The 14,601-nt window shown below is 55.1% G+C and overlaps 1 protein-coding gene across 1 annotated transcript in view; it reads right to left on the reverse strand.

Annotated features, from left to right (window-relative positions):
• Nucleotides 1-13,344, reverse strand: part of HS3ST6 (heparan sulfate-glucosamine 3-sulfotransferase 6) — a 35,476-nt gene extending 22,132 nt beyond the window's left edge. Inside the window, exon 1 of the mRNA XM_068207271.1 lies at nt 12,961-13,344. Within this exon, the coding sequence (XP_068063372.1) occupies nt 12,961-13,313 (353 nt within the window). The 5' untranslated portion in view covers nt 13,314-13,344. The remainder of the gene's footprint in view (nt 1-12,960) is intronic.
• Nucleotides 13,345-14,601: the final 1,257 nt, after the last annotated feature.

The raw sequence follows: 14,601 nt of genomic DNA on the forward strand, positions 1-14,601 counted from the left end.
TGCGACAGACTCCCACCCCCTTGGGGTGGTGTTACCATTTTAAAACAAAAACTCCGTGTGCCATGTTTACAATAATGTGCCAATATCTGTCATTTCTGTTGGGCAGTGTGTCTGTACCTTAAACCAACAGAAAAGTGTCACCATCACAGCGAGACATGGAGGGCAAGGAGGAGAAGGTCAGGACATGCCCAAATCCCTCCAGCTTGTCCCCTTGAGCCCCTTATTTTAAAACCCTAAAATTCTACTTTTTCACCTTGTGTTAATTCAACTACCACACTACTCAAACCCTTGTGGCTTGTAACTCCTCACACAAAGCTGGCAGCTTTTTCCATGGTCTAAAATGGAAGCCACAGGTGGTTTTGACTTTGTGCCAAGGTCTCCGAGCCCCCTGCCAGGGCCTGGAGCCAGCCAGGGCAGCCAGAGGGATGTCCTGGGTTCCCACAATCTCCCTTCCCAGCAAAGCCCATCTCCACCTTCACCTCCACTTTGGCTGGACCTTCCTGTCCCACGAGGCTGCGGCCACCGCAGGAGGAGCATCAGCAGGGCAAGGAGGGAATTCCATTTCCTCACACCCGGCCCAGGGCCTTCGGTGTCCGCCCAAGCATTACCAGATGTGCAGGGCTCTCCCTCAAAGCCATCCCCAGGCCTCCTTGGATATTTAACCTCCCGCTATCTGGGGTGTGAGGGTCAGGGCCCGGGTTTCCATGCAGATGCTACAAATCTTCCCAGCTTTTAGCATCACCTTTTAACGAGGCTGTAAATCACCAGACACTTCTCAGGTGACCCCCGTAATTGCCCATTTGTGTCTCTGAGCAGAGCTCAGCCCTATTCCTCCTCCTCTCTACAGCAAAGGAGACCTGCTGGGAGCAAACCCCGGGGGTCTGCGTGCCCCTTCCTCCTCCAGAAAAGCCATCTCTTGGCATCTGTGCTTCAGCTGCAGCGTGGCAGCATGAGGAGAGGGCGAGGAGCTGATACAGGAAGATTAAAAAAAGGTTGGATGGGTCTGTTCCTAATGTGAGCCTCGCTGCTCGCAGCCTTTGATTGCCACACAAATAAAAGATGGAAATTCACTGCAGGCAAAGGAATTAATTAACGGGAGAAGAAAGGAGCATCAGTCTGTTGGAGGCCTGGCATCAATTCTGAGCCGAGTTTTGAAGTGGCAACAGTTCTCCTTGTTCTTTTAAAGTTGCTCTCCTCTGTCCTGCACGGTGACTGGGGGAGCTGACAGCACATGTGGGGCCTCATTCTGGTCATCCTGGGGTGAGGTGACCCAGCTGGCACAGGACAAACCTGCCTGGCTGTGGGGGCACCCCCCCAGCACCTTCCACCTCCTGCTGCTCCCCCCTGCCTTCGTCTGATCCGCTGAGGTCCTCAAAGCACAGGGAGCCACCATTCTTCACTGGGTGCCAGCGTGGTTTGGGGGTTTTCATGGCCTGGGAGATGGTTTGGGAGATGTTTACCTCTACAAATGGTTTCCTAACCTCTGCTGCTGAGGTTTTGCTGCAGGTGAGAAGATCATGAACCACCTCCAGCCCACTTCCAGCTCAAACTGGGATTGTGTTCAAACACAGCTGAGCACGTTCATATGGGCTGCTGGTTCTCCTGTTGCTGGGGCAGTTCTCTTATCTTCAGGACATGCTGGCTTTGAGCAAGAACTGAAACTCCCCCTGTGCCAAGGCTCCATGACTCAAAAATCATCAAATCCCTGGGGATTCCGAATAAAATCAGAGCGTTCCCACCCTCTCCTCCACCCAGATCATGCTTTCATTTCTGTTCAGCTGCATGCAAAGAGTGAGATCTGTCACTGAGAGCTTCCCAGCTGAGCCCAGGGAGGGTCTCACAGCCAGATTTCTTTCCAAAGAACACTGCTCACCCCCTCTCTGTATCCATCAACTCGGCTCCAAGCTCACCCAGCAGCAGGGGGGCTTTGGGGCTGGTTTTGGGGTCAGAGCTGGGTATATCACACACACACAGCTGAGCGTGGAAGTCATCAGCCCTCGGTGTCATGAAACCAGAAACCCCCAACAACCAGGTGTGTGTTGACACTTCCAGCAACTTGTTTGCTTGTGGCGCTGACATGAGGCTCACACAGCTGGGCACAGCTGGAGTTAGGTGCTCACTGAACCTGTGAGCCTTTATTTAAAGGCATTTCGCCCAGAAAAAAAAGTGTTTAGAAAAGGTCCTGCACCACCAGAGGGATTAATGCTGAAAGGAATCTCCCCTTCCCAGTGTCTGTTCAGTAATTCAAGTTTTATGAGCCTCTAACATGACCAAGGCCTGGGTGTGATCCCTGCTCAGCCCCGTGGATGCAGGACACCCTCACACGCTTCCTGGTGCTCCTCAAAGCAGCCAAATATGAATTTTTCATATTCACACCAAGAGCAGCACTGAACGAGGCTGTCCCTCATTATCTGCCTTGTAACCAGACGGGGATCAAACGCTGTGGCAGAGTGACACCAGCCCCACAGGTCCCTTCAGATGGCACAGAGGGTAATAAGCCGGCATGTCACACTCAGGCTAACGAGGGTGACCTGCTGAGGGTCCCAGCCCCATCCCCTGCCCAGGGCTGGGGGCTCTGAGGCCACCTCTGCTCCCCTCTGGGCTGGACTCGTCACCAGGGATGAGTTGGATCAATGGGGCCATCCCAGTTTGGGATATTCTGTGACTCTGAGCTCAGCACAGCAGTGTCCCCGCTGCCATCACACCCCAGGGGCTGGGGGAGGTTGGGGTGATTGTCCCTGGTGTCCCTAAACCAGCCCAGGGGTTTGGGGGGGCTGGGGACACCTTCATCACCAACTGGGAGAAAGTGAGGGATGTGATCCAAACACCCAGAGGGACACAGCCACAGCCCTGGGGGACACGAGTGACCTGGAGCCGCCTGCCAGGGGTGACAGCAGCCTGGAACAGTGACAGAACGAGAACCCAGCATGCTTCCATCCATCCTACACCACCCAAACTGAGCTCTGAGCTCCCCAAACGCCCAGCAAACCTCCTGCCTCACACCAGCTCCAAACACCAGAGGCAGCCAGGATCCCAAAAAACCTGTAAGGCCAGGGCAGGATGGTGCCTGAGCACAGCAGGTGAAATCCCTAACCTAACCCAAAATACCACTCAAACCTACGAAGAAGAAGGTGAAGAAGCATTGGTTATTGTCTTCAAAGTTTTATCTCAGCTCTCTATATATTGCTATATTCTAAAACTTTAAACTTCAAGTTTTTGACTCTCTGATATGACACACTTCTAATCAACTACACACTTGTAATCCTAGTGCTATCCATCAATTTTGGGAGCTTTCTCCACGGCCTCAGGCCAAATGCAGCGTTCTCTCGGGAGGCAGAGTCTGCCAGCACAGAAAACTCTCAGTCTGCAGAACTCCAGCACCAGTCCTGCCCAGCCCTTCCTGGGATGCTCCCAGCCCCTCGAGTCCCACCCCACGGAACAGGACGGGCCCTCGGGGACGCCTCTGTCCCTTGTCCCGCTGGCAGCAGCCCAGCCCTGCCCGCCGGCTCCTTTGTGCGGGAGCGGCTCCGGCGGATGCAGGTTTGTCACGCTCGGGGCTCTGACACCGCGGGGGGACGTTCCGGCCGGCCCTCCCCCCAAAAACCGCCTTTTCAGGCGGACAAACGATGCCTTCCCTCAACAAAACCGAAATTCTCGGCTGAAAGTACTTGGCAGTGGCCCCTCGAAATTTTTCTCAGGCTTGTGTGGCTTCGGAAGATGACTCTGGGAAGCAGAGGAAGCGGCCGATGCCTCTCGGGGAAGAAGAAACCCCCCCGTGCCGCCGGGCTGGCGCTGGCAGGAAAAGCGGGGACAGGCCTGGAGAGGGCTGGGGGCCGCGGGGACATCAGTGTCCCCCGGGCCATCAGTGTCCCCCGGGCCATCAGTGTCCCCCCGCCCCGGCTGCAGGGATGGGCGATGAGCGATCGCGCTGCCGAGCGGCCGATCGATGGCTCCCATCGAGCCCCTCCGCGCTGCCGGTAATTGGAGGATTTCTTTCGCTTCCACTTCATCGACATTTCCTCCCTGGCAGGGTGGCCCTGGAGCGGGGGATTTGTCACTTGGAATTACCGGGGAGCTCGGGGCACAGGAGGGGTGAGGCAGGTGGAGACAGGGAGGTACTCGGGCACAAGCAGCACCTACAGAAGCCTCCAGAGAGGGGAAAATAAAATCCGATGAAGTAATCTGATGTAGGGCCGTGGAGATGGCAGAGGCTTTTTGGGACCCTGCCCTGATGGGGGCTTGATTTCACCCCCAGAAGGAATGATGGAGTTGTGGAATTATGGTTGGAAAAGCTATCTAAGATCATCCAGTCCAACAATCCGCGTCCCCAAGTGCCACATCCACAGGGCTTTTAACTCCCTCCCGGGATGGGGACTCCACCCCTGCCCTGGGCAGCCGTGCCAGGGCTGGACAGCCCCTCCAGGAGGAAATTCTCCCAAATATCCACCCTAAACTCCCCTGGCCCAGCCTGAGGCCGTTCCCTCTCCTCCTGTCCCTGTTCCCTGGAGCAGAGCCCGACCCCCCGGCTGTCCCCTCCATCAGGAGCTGTGCAGAGCCACAAGGTCCCCCCTGATCCCCCTTTTCTCCGGGCTGAGCCCCTTCCCAGCTCCCTCAGCCCCTCCATGTCCTTCCTGCCATGCCCAAAACTGCCCCCAGAGCTGAGCCAAGTCCTCCTGCACCCCCAGCGGCTCCGTCCTGCCCTGGCCCGGGGGCTGCTGTGGGGAGCAGAGGGGGGCGGGGGGCGGCTCCCCCAGCCCCGGGCTTTGGGACGGCTTTGGGGTGGATTTGGGGTGGATTTGGGGTGGATTTGGGACGGCTTTGGGATGCCGCGGCTCTGGAGCAGCTGGGAAGTTGCACAAGGCAGGAGGCCCTGGCAGCCCCCGCCGAGCAGAGCCGGGATGTGGCCCCCGGGGACGGGATCTGTCACTTTCCTTGGCCGTTCCCATCAATCACCGCCGCGTCCTGTTATTTATTTTTTTTATTTTTATTTGCATAACGCGGCTGCGAATTCCCGGCTGAATCGGCCTGAAGGGTGTGGGCAGGGCAGGGAGGGGGATGCCAGTTCTTCACTCCAGCTACAGAAAGCCCTCCAGGTGTGCCCAGGGCCAGGTGGGCACAGGGGCCAAGTGATAAATCAGCAGCAAAGTGGTCAATCAGCCTTTCCCTGCCCAAGGACGTTAACAAGGTCACAGCCTTGTTCTCTCCACACTAATGAGTGGAGATTCCTAATAAGACCTCGGTGACAAGTGACTATATTAATGTAATTCTCTCCTGCTCCTGATCAATTTTGTGTGTTAAGATGCAGAACAGCCCCGGGGGCGTGGGAGGCTCCTGCCACCCCCTCGCTGTGAGCTGCTGGCTGGGAGACAGGAGTTTATTCCCCTCTTGTCCCTGCCTGTCATGAGATTTCCTTGGTGGAACACACCAAAATCCCTCCCAGGAGGAGCCCAGCAGCTCATCCCACTCCCAAAGTGCTGCTGTTATCCCAGGCTGCCTAAAACATTCCATGCTGGGGCTTTAACAGCCCAAATAGTGATTTTTTCTGCTTTTCAGCCATTCCTTCCCACATTTCAGCCTGGGACCAGCACTCCAGGTCAGGGCAGTCTGTGCCACCACAGCCCTGGTGGAACAGGGATGCTCTCTTTGGTCCGTGGCTCTGGACCATCTCAGCCGTGCAAACCCTGGCTCCTCCCTGCTCTCCAGGAGCCCTGGAATCACAGGGAGCTGGACACTGACCTCGAGCCCTGGGGTGACCTGCAGGACCCCGCTCAGGGGGCACAGCTGCCCCTGTGCCCCCTCCCCGTCCCAGTGCCCTGCCTGCCACATCCACATTTGCATCTCAAACGAGTCTTCAGCTCAGAGTGACTCATTCAGGGATGCATGAGTAATTTTGAGGATTCCTGTGATCTCCGAGCTGTCTCTGAACAGAGGGAGAAGGAGGGGAAATCCAAGGAGCTGCTGAGAATTTTCCACCCAGGACTGTCACCACAAAAGGTGAGTGTGTAAAACGTGAGCCGAGACCTCAGCCCTGCCACGGGGAAAGCTCAGTGCTGCAACCACCACGAGTTTGGGATTGTGGGGGTCTGGGCTGTTCTTCACATGGGGTGAATTTGGGGAAGCTCTGGCACAGGTGCCCAGAGCAGCTGTGGCTGTCCCTGGATCCCTGGGAGTGCCCAAGGCCAGGTTGAACGGGGCTTGGAGCAGCCTGGGACAGTGGAGGGTGTCCCTGCCCATGGCAGGGGTGGGATGGGTTCATCTTTGAGGTGCCTTCCAACACAAACCATTCCATGATTCCATGAATTCCCACGGGAAAAGAAAGACTCATCTTAAACCAGTGCCCTGATGTGCCCAGCATGGACCAGCCCTTGCTGCCTTCACCCCGCAGACCAGGCTTCCAACCAAGTCCCACAGAAACCTCTCAGAACATCCTTGTGCTCCTCACTTTAATATTTTGGCCATTCCAAGAGCTGGGATGTGGGATGGGAGCTGCCAGGCTCAGGTCCCACCCTGTTCCCAGAGCACTGTCCTGCTGACAAGGAGCATCCATCCATCCATCCATCCTTCATCCATCCATCTTTTATCCATCCCTCCCTCCCTCCCTCCCTCCCTCATCCATCCATCCTTTATCCATCCATCCATCCCTCCATCTTTTATCCATCCTTTATCCATTCATCCCTCCCTCATCCATCCATCCTTTATCCATCCATCCATCCCTCCATCTTTTATCCATCCTTTATCCATTCATCCCTCCCTCATCCATCCATCTTTTATCCATCCCTCCCTCCCTCATCCATCCATCCTTTATCCATCCATCCATCATCCATCCATCCCTCCCTCATCCATCCATCCTTTATCCATCCATCCATCCATCCATCCATCCATCCATCCATCCATCCATCCATCTTTTATCCATCCTTTATCCATTCATCCCTCCCTCATCCATCCATCCTTTATCCATCCATCCATCCATCCATCCATCCATCCATCCATCATCCATCCATCCATCCATCCATCCATCCATCCTTTATCCATCCTTTATCCATTCATCCCTCCCTCATCCATCCGTCTTTTATCCATCCATCCATCCATCCATCCATCCATCCATCCATCCATCCATCCATCCATCCCTGCCTCTCTCCCACACGCCCAGCTCCCTAAGCAGGAGGATTTCCACAGCCCTTTGAAAAGCCATTTAGAGCTAAGTCTCGGTATTAAGCCTGGCCTTTCCTCGGGCAGGTTTTCAATCTCTGCCCGAGCCTGTTGCAGCAGAAAGTTTTTGAAAAGGTCAGGAGGAAGCTTTTAAGCATCTTTGCCAATTAAGTGCTGTAACCCCCTCCCCACCGCCAGAGCTGCCCGTCTCCCTCCCAGGGGAAGGTAATTACTGTTTTATAAATAAGCTTTGAACTCTCTTAAGTAATTGTCTCTCCTTGCATGAAAGCACCCTCTAAATCCACCGGCCTTTTCCACCTTCTGTCACTATCTACAAAAACGTCCAGGGGAAAAAAAAATCCGCCTAATACCTTTAAGGAGAAACTCCCAAAATTTCCTTTACACTGCAGTGATTATTTCTCCAAGCTTTCAGTAATTCCACTAACAGAAGCCTTGAGGCATTCCCGGCTCTTGGTGAATTTTTTGGCAATATTTGACATATTTTCAAAACTTCTCTTGAGTTACATGGACAAAAAAAAAAAAAAAAAAAAAAAAAAAAAAAAAAAAAAAAAAAAAAAGCCATGTTTCAATATTTCAATTCCTACTCCCTGAGGTTACAACGGAGAGCACAAGAGAAAGGACAGGAATAAAGAAGCCTTTTCCAAAGGTATTAATTCCCATAATATTTTTTTTTAAACAGCCCTGTGATTTCTGGGTGTATTTAAGCAGCCTGGGATAGAAATCCTGGCAGATCTGAAATCCTTTAGGAACTCAGGTTACTCCTGCACACCCCCTGCCCAGCCCGGGTGTAATCCCCCCATTTATTTAAAATAGTCGGAGACAGGGAAAGCATTCCTGAGCCGGGAAGAGCACCTTCCACCCTTCAAGTCGCAGCTTTTATCCCCAAAATCCCAGCCAACATTAACACGCAGCTCCAATCACTCGAACCTGACACGATCTGAGCAACAGCACAAGGAACAAGCCGACTTCATTTCGCCTGGAGGCTGAGCCAGGCTCAAATTCAGGCTCCCAGACCTGCTTGGGTCAGCAAGAAGCACTTGATGGGATCGGGAAGAAAACCCGGCCGTGTGGAAGTAGGGAGTAACAGCATGAAAATGGGGGCAGGAGGGTAGAGCTGTGCTCCTCACCCCATCACCGACCCCCCAAAACAGGACAGGCACAGCCCCTCTCTCTCCCCACCCGCAGCAATCGCAGCTGGGAGCCCTTTAAATGCTTTCGAATGTTAATTCCTCATCGTGGCAGTAAAAGCTATTTTTAATCCCACGTGAAAGCAGTTTGCAGCAACCCAAACTTTGCACGAATTATGGATTGCTTCCCAAGAGCGGGCAGTGCTGGGTGTGTGTTGGGGAGCAGAAAACAGGGGCACATCATCAGGCAGACCCAGCGCTTAAGCGTGGTTCTAAGAGTAGGGCTGGCGCTAAAACGGTGCATAAAAGCCAATCCAAACCACTACACCTTAAGTAAAAGCTTTCATGTATCTTATTCTTAGTTAAAATCAGCTTTTTCTCAGGTTTCCCGCGTGTTTTCTTTGTACTCGGGGTTTCATTTCCCAAACACGGGGATGAGGATCCGGGAAGCCGAGACAGAAAGGTCTCACTTGTGAATGGAAGCGAAAAAAAAAAGAGAAAAGATTGCAAAGTAATAAAGGCGAGAAGCTGAGTGTCTGCGAATGCCCCGGGAAAACAAGGGCCGCTCTGAGACGGCAGCGCTGAAATCGAGTCCATCAGGAGGAGAGATTAGCGGTGCCAATGAATAAAGATAACGTCCCGGAGCAGCTCCGGGCATCGCCGTCCCGCTCCGGCCGGATTCCTTTGTCTCTCCCACCTTTGCGCTTCCCTGAGGAAAGCTCGCCCTGGAAGGGGCCACGAGAGCGGTGCCAAAACGCAGCCTGGTGACTCCGGAGGAGCTGATTTCATTCAGCAGCTCGCGCTATAGAGTGTCTTGATCTGTCTGTACAATCACAACACACACAAAAACCCCTCAAGGCACCTACTTAGCTCTACTTTTCAGCTGCCAATAACACTCCCGGCAAAAGTCAAAAGAGCAGCGCCGCGGCCGCGTCCTTCCCCTGTCGCTCAAAGGCGTCGGGGTTGCGAGGTTCCGAGATAACAAAGTCTGGCTCAAGAAATCCTGGATGCCTTTCAAGAGCGTTATTAGCTCCTGTGAATGGGGTTGGGGAAGGGGAGGGGGCAAACCCCACACGCCAGGGAGCGGCTCTCTGCTCCCCCTCCACCTTGCCGGAGGTGCTCCCGAGCTGGGACACCCCAGCAGGAGCACAGAGGGATGAGGAACCCCACGGGGAGTTCCTCCCCGCTCATGCCAGCTTTCGTGTAGGATGGGACGGGAAAACGACAATGAAAAGTTAAATTTGGCCTCAGAGAGTCTCAGAGTTCTGCAGGGCCAGAGGATGCTCGGTGGGGATTCCAGCTCCTCGTGTCCCTCCGGCTGCAGAGGGACAATCACTAGACATCCCATAGTACTTTTTCATACTTCTGGTGCAAACGGTATGAAAATAGGGGGTTCTTTACAGTTCCTACAAATCCGGTGCGTGCACTGCCAGGGCTCGTGGGGTGGAGGGAGCCTTGGCCCAGCACCATTCCTGCCTAAGCCCTCCTTTGGCTCTTGGGAAAAGCAGGAAAACAGGATGGAGGAGAGGGACAGGGATCCCAGGTCACACAGGGACACCCGAGACAGGGGAAAAGCCCACGGACACTGAGCCGATGTTGCTGCAAAGTTTTGGCAGATGGGGACGAGGAGACCTCTTTGGGTGAGCTGTGTGGGGCTCAGAGCTTTCCACACGATTCCCTCAGAGCTGAATTGCCCTGAACTCTCTTCCATGCAACCCAGGCCCCTCTCCCAGCGCTGCCACGCTGCCCAAAGCTGCTGCTCCCCTTCTCTCCTGCCCCGTTCCCCCCAGAAGCCCCAAGGCTGTGCCAAAGGCAGACGGAGCAGCCGGGACCTCTGCGTGGGAACCAGAGCAGCTCTGGCATCCCAAAAGGGAACAATCCCATGCAAGGATTCTGCTACGCCCCCAAAACGTCCCCAGTGGAGCAGAGCAGTGACACTGGAGAGCCCCAGCCCCACCATACAAGGGGGGAACACGTCCCAGATGTCCCCTGTGAGCCCAAACCTGCTCCCCTCACACCGAGGGGGTTCCAGCCCTCAAACCCCTTCACCCCACTAATGTTTTCCTCCATCCCCACAGGCAAAGGCAGGACCTGGCCCCACACCTTCCTTCGCAGATACTCCAAGTTTTGCAATGGATTCCTGAATATCACCCCAAACTGCTCGGATTCAATTCAGCTTTTACCATTTGTCCTCACCCACATTCTCACAAAACAGACACAGCCAGTCCCAGGCTCCCAAAGGGGACCCCCGACACCCCAAACTGGTAGCAGACACGCTAGCATTGCCTCTTCTTTTTATTCAGGTTTCCTTCAAGCAGCACTGAGTGCCAAAAAGATTAAAATTGTGTTTTGCTTGAGGAGAAAGCATCCCATCATGCTTGGATCAGCCATTAAATCATTTATGCTGCAGCCTCAAAAAGGTGTTTAATGTTCTTAGAATTAGCTAAAGCTGTAGTAACTCAAGGAATTCTGTAGGAGATGCTTTTGCAGAACATTTCCCTTTCACTGCTACTACTACTACAAAAAAAATGAAAGGGGGGGGGGCTTTGGGCCATTTCAAATTTAAATTAAATAAAACAATTCAGTAAGAATAAATTATTTCAGTCAGTAACTTAAAACAAACTACTCATCACCCACGAGGAGATGCTCCTGCCAGAGCAGGGAAATCACTACGGGATGGAGCTACTAAGAAAGAACAAAATAATTATGGAGTGATATTTCCAAGGGAATTCTTTTTCCACATTTACTCAAAACAAGCAACAACCTACAGGTGCCTTCGGGCCAAATATGTTGGCGTGAGAAGAAGTTGGTGTAATTTTGGTTTCCTAGCAAGTTCAAATATTTTAAAAATGTTTACAACACTTTTGAGATATCCATAGGAAAAACCCCATTTTCTGTCCAACTTCTCTTTCCCTCCACTCCAGCACATCCCAGCTTTAAACATTTAGCTCTGTCTGGCTTTGCCGAGGATAAAATCCCTCGGTACTGCGAGGTCTTGTGAGAAGACAAAACAAGAGGCAGAGAGGAGAGGAAGCGAAGGGAAATAGTTGTGTGTGTGTGTGTGTGTGTGTGATTAAAACCACACTTTATGCAGAGTTAAAGTAAAACATCTCCTGATTTTTGCCTCGCCCCGAAGGATGCAGATTCTCCCCAGCCCAGAAAACCTTCCCCGCTCCATTTCTCCAAATTTACCACAACCACATGCGGGATCATCTCGAAACTGGTGTCAGGCCAAGCTCCCTGCAAGCACTTCCAGCACTAAAAACCCGCAGCAGAGCCATCCAAACTAAGATTTATTTCTGCTCCTCTCTGCGGTCCGTCCTGCGAGCCTCGCTGGGCTCCGCCGAGCGATATGAAAGCGTTCGATCTTCCCCGCTTTAATGAGGTGCTCGCAGTCATTAAAGTCCCATTCTGCCAAGCGAGAGGCAGCTCGCAGTCCTCACCCCAAAAAGATTAGTGCTCATCATTATTGCTCCTCGGGCAGCGCGGACCCGAACGGAGCGGGGGAATGAGCTCATAAATCACGGGGATATTAATGCAGCCGTAAAAATAAGCGCCGCTACTTACTGGGGTTTGAAGGTGTGTTAAGTCGTAACTTTACAGCCCAGATGTGGGCTCAGAGAGCTGAAACTCTACGGGTAAAATTACCACTAAAATTACTCTTTCCATTAAACACGCTGATTTTTCCCAGGTTGTTACTTTGGCGAGGGTTGGGAAGCTGCAACCTCCCCCAAAACATTGAGAGAAATGCGGTATTCCCGCGGGGCTCGGGGAGAAGGGGTTGGCGAGGCAGGAAGGACAGGGAGAGCTACTCCTTTTATTATTTTCAGATGTTTCCCCGGGAACACCACGGCGCTTTCATACATCGACACATTTGGATGGCCTTCAGAACAACGGAGCAGATTCCATCCCCGGCTTCAAGGGACTTATCGCTCCCGACTCCGCTTGGCCCAGCCGCTCTGGAGCTGGCCAGGAGACGCGAGTTTAATACACTCCACATGCACAGTAGCTGCTCTTCCGAATGCTTTATCGCCTGAACGACTCAATCCCATCGTAACCATCAAAACACAAACCTCCTTGGATCACTCCAGCTCTGCCCTTTGCCACAAACCCACCGAGGATCCCACGGATTCGCCCCTCGCCCGCCCAGAATCGAGTCAGGATCAAGCCCGTGGTCCTCGCTCATTTCTGTTTTTTTTAGAAACCACACGAATAAAACAATTCCTAAAGGAAGTCGGTAGGGAAAAGGGGGCACGGCTGGGGATAAAGCGCTAAAGGTGAAAATCGCAACGCCCGGGGACGTGAAAGGAGCACATTTTTGCTGCCGGCTTCGTCCCTGGCCGGGCGGGATGCGGGATGGGAGGCGCGGGGACAGGGGCGACACGGGGACAAGGGGACCGCTTTTCACACTGCAGCAGCCCCGCAAAAGCAGCCGCCAGCCCCTTCCCCAGCCCGGGCCAGGGTCGGAGCTGCCGCCCCGCGCTCGTCCCGCCGGGGATCCGCACCCTCCCCCGGTCCCCTTCTTCCCCCGGACCCCCTTTCTCTGCCGGGACCCGGCGCGCCCGCGCCCGCCTGTTGCGGAGCCGCCTCATCCCGGCCCGGGCAGCAATTAACGCAGCTCTGCGCTAATTACCGACCCCCTCAGGCACCGCCGCCGCCTTACCTGTACCAGCGCAGCCCCTTCTCGTAGCACCTGTCGAAGAAGTGGGGTTCGGCGCCCACCGCCCGCACCCCGGGGTGCGCCCGCAGGAACTCGAGCAGCGCCCGCGTCCCGCCCTTCTTCACGCCCACGATGATGGCCTGGGGGAAGCGGCGGCTGCCGCCCCCCGCGCCCCCCGCGCCCCCCGGCCCCGCGGGCAGCGCGGCGGGCGGCGGCAGCAGCAGCGCGGGCGGCAGCGGCTCGCAGGGCCCGGGCAGGCAGGAGAAGAAGTAGGTGAAGAACAGGATCATGGTGAGGAGCAGCGAGGCGCGGCGGCGGCCCCCGGCGGGTCCCAGCAGCCGCCCGCTACATCCCATCGGGGGCCGCGCATCCCGCACCGCCGCCGCGCCCCCCTCGGCGCTCCCCGAGCTCCCCCCGGCCCGGCCGCGCCGCCCCCACGCCCACCCGCGGGGCGGGGGAGGGCGAGGACACGCGCGTGGGGCGGTGACGCCCCGAGGAGGGGAAGGGCAGGGGAGGGAGGGGAAGGAACGAAGGGAGGGGAGGGGATTGGGAGGGGGCGCGGCACACGCGGGATCCCCGCGGGGACAGGGCCCCCCCCGCTCCACGCGTGGCTGTCACCCGGACGGGGCAGCCCCTGCCCGGGGCAGCGCTCCCGGCCCTGCCGCACAGGGGACCCCTTTGCCCACATTTCCCGATGTTCTCACGTGTTTTCCCTCTATTTTCCTTTCCCCCCCCCAAGTTTCCGCTTGGTTTTCCATGTTACCCCACAATTCCCTGTGTTACTCCATGTTTTCACTTTTTCCCACATCTCCCCCTATTTTCCCACATTTCCCCCTATTTTTCCACATTTCCACACGTTTTCCCATGTTTTTCCATATTTTTACCACGCTTCCCCAGACTTCCCCATGTTTTCACACGCTTCCCACATTTCCCTGTGTTTTCACACATTTTCCCATGATTTCCCACATTTGTCCATACTTCACCACATTTTCCCATCAATTTTTCTTCTTCCCTGTATCCCCTCCCCTTCTCACCATTCCCGGGGCTCCAGTGGGTGTTTTTGGGAAGGGTCTCACTCCAGCAGCAGAGCAGGATCCCAGACAGGCACCAGGCTGGTGTCTTAATTAGGCTATTAATGTAATTAACTCTTTTTAGAACTGGAACCCCCAGGTTTTCCAAGAGCTGGAGGATGGTGGGGACGGGGATCCATGGCCTGGCATGGGGAGGGTGGAGCAGAGCTGGATTGGGGTCAGGGAGGGTCCTGTAGGGCCACAGTGGCACCAATGGGGACTTGTAGGATGGCAGCGCTGCAGGGGGACACGGGGACAGGGCTGGGGGGTGACAAAGCTGCAGGGGGACACAGTGGCAGGATGGCAGGGTGACAGTGTGATACAGCTGCAGGGTACAGTGTGATACAGTCACAGGGCTGCAGGGTGGCACGGTGACAGGGCTGCAGGGTGACACAGTGACAGGGTCACAGGGGGGCAGGGCTGCAGGGTGACAGGTCTGTGGGGTGACACGGTGACAGGGTCGTGGGGTGACACAGTGACAGGGCTGCGGGGTGACACAGTGACAGGGCTGCAGGGTGACACGGTGACAGGGCTGTGGGGTGACACAGTGACAGGACTGCGGGGTGACACAGTG

The sequence above is a fragment of the Anomalospiza imberbis genome, chromosome 16, assembly GCF_031753505.1.
Source record: "Anomalospiza imberbis isolate Cuckoo-Finch-1a 21T00152 chromosome 16, ASM3175350v1, whole genome shotgun sequence".
NCBI classification, from domain to species: domain Eukaryota; kingdom Metazoa; phylum Chordata; class Aves; order Passeriformes; family Viduidae; genus Anomalospiza; species Anomalospiza imberbis.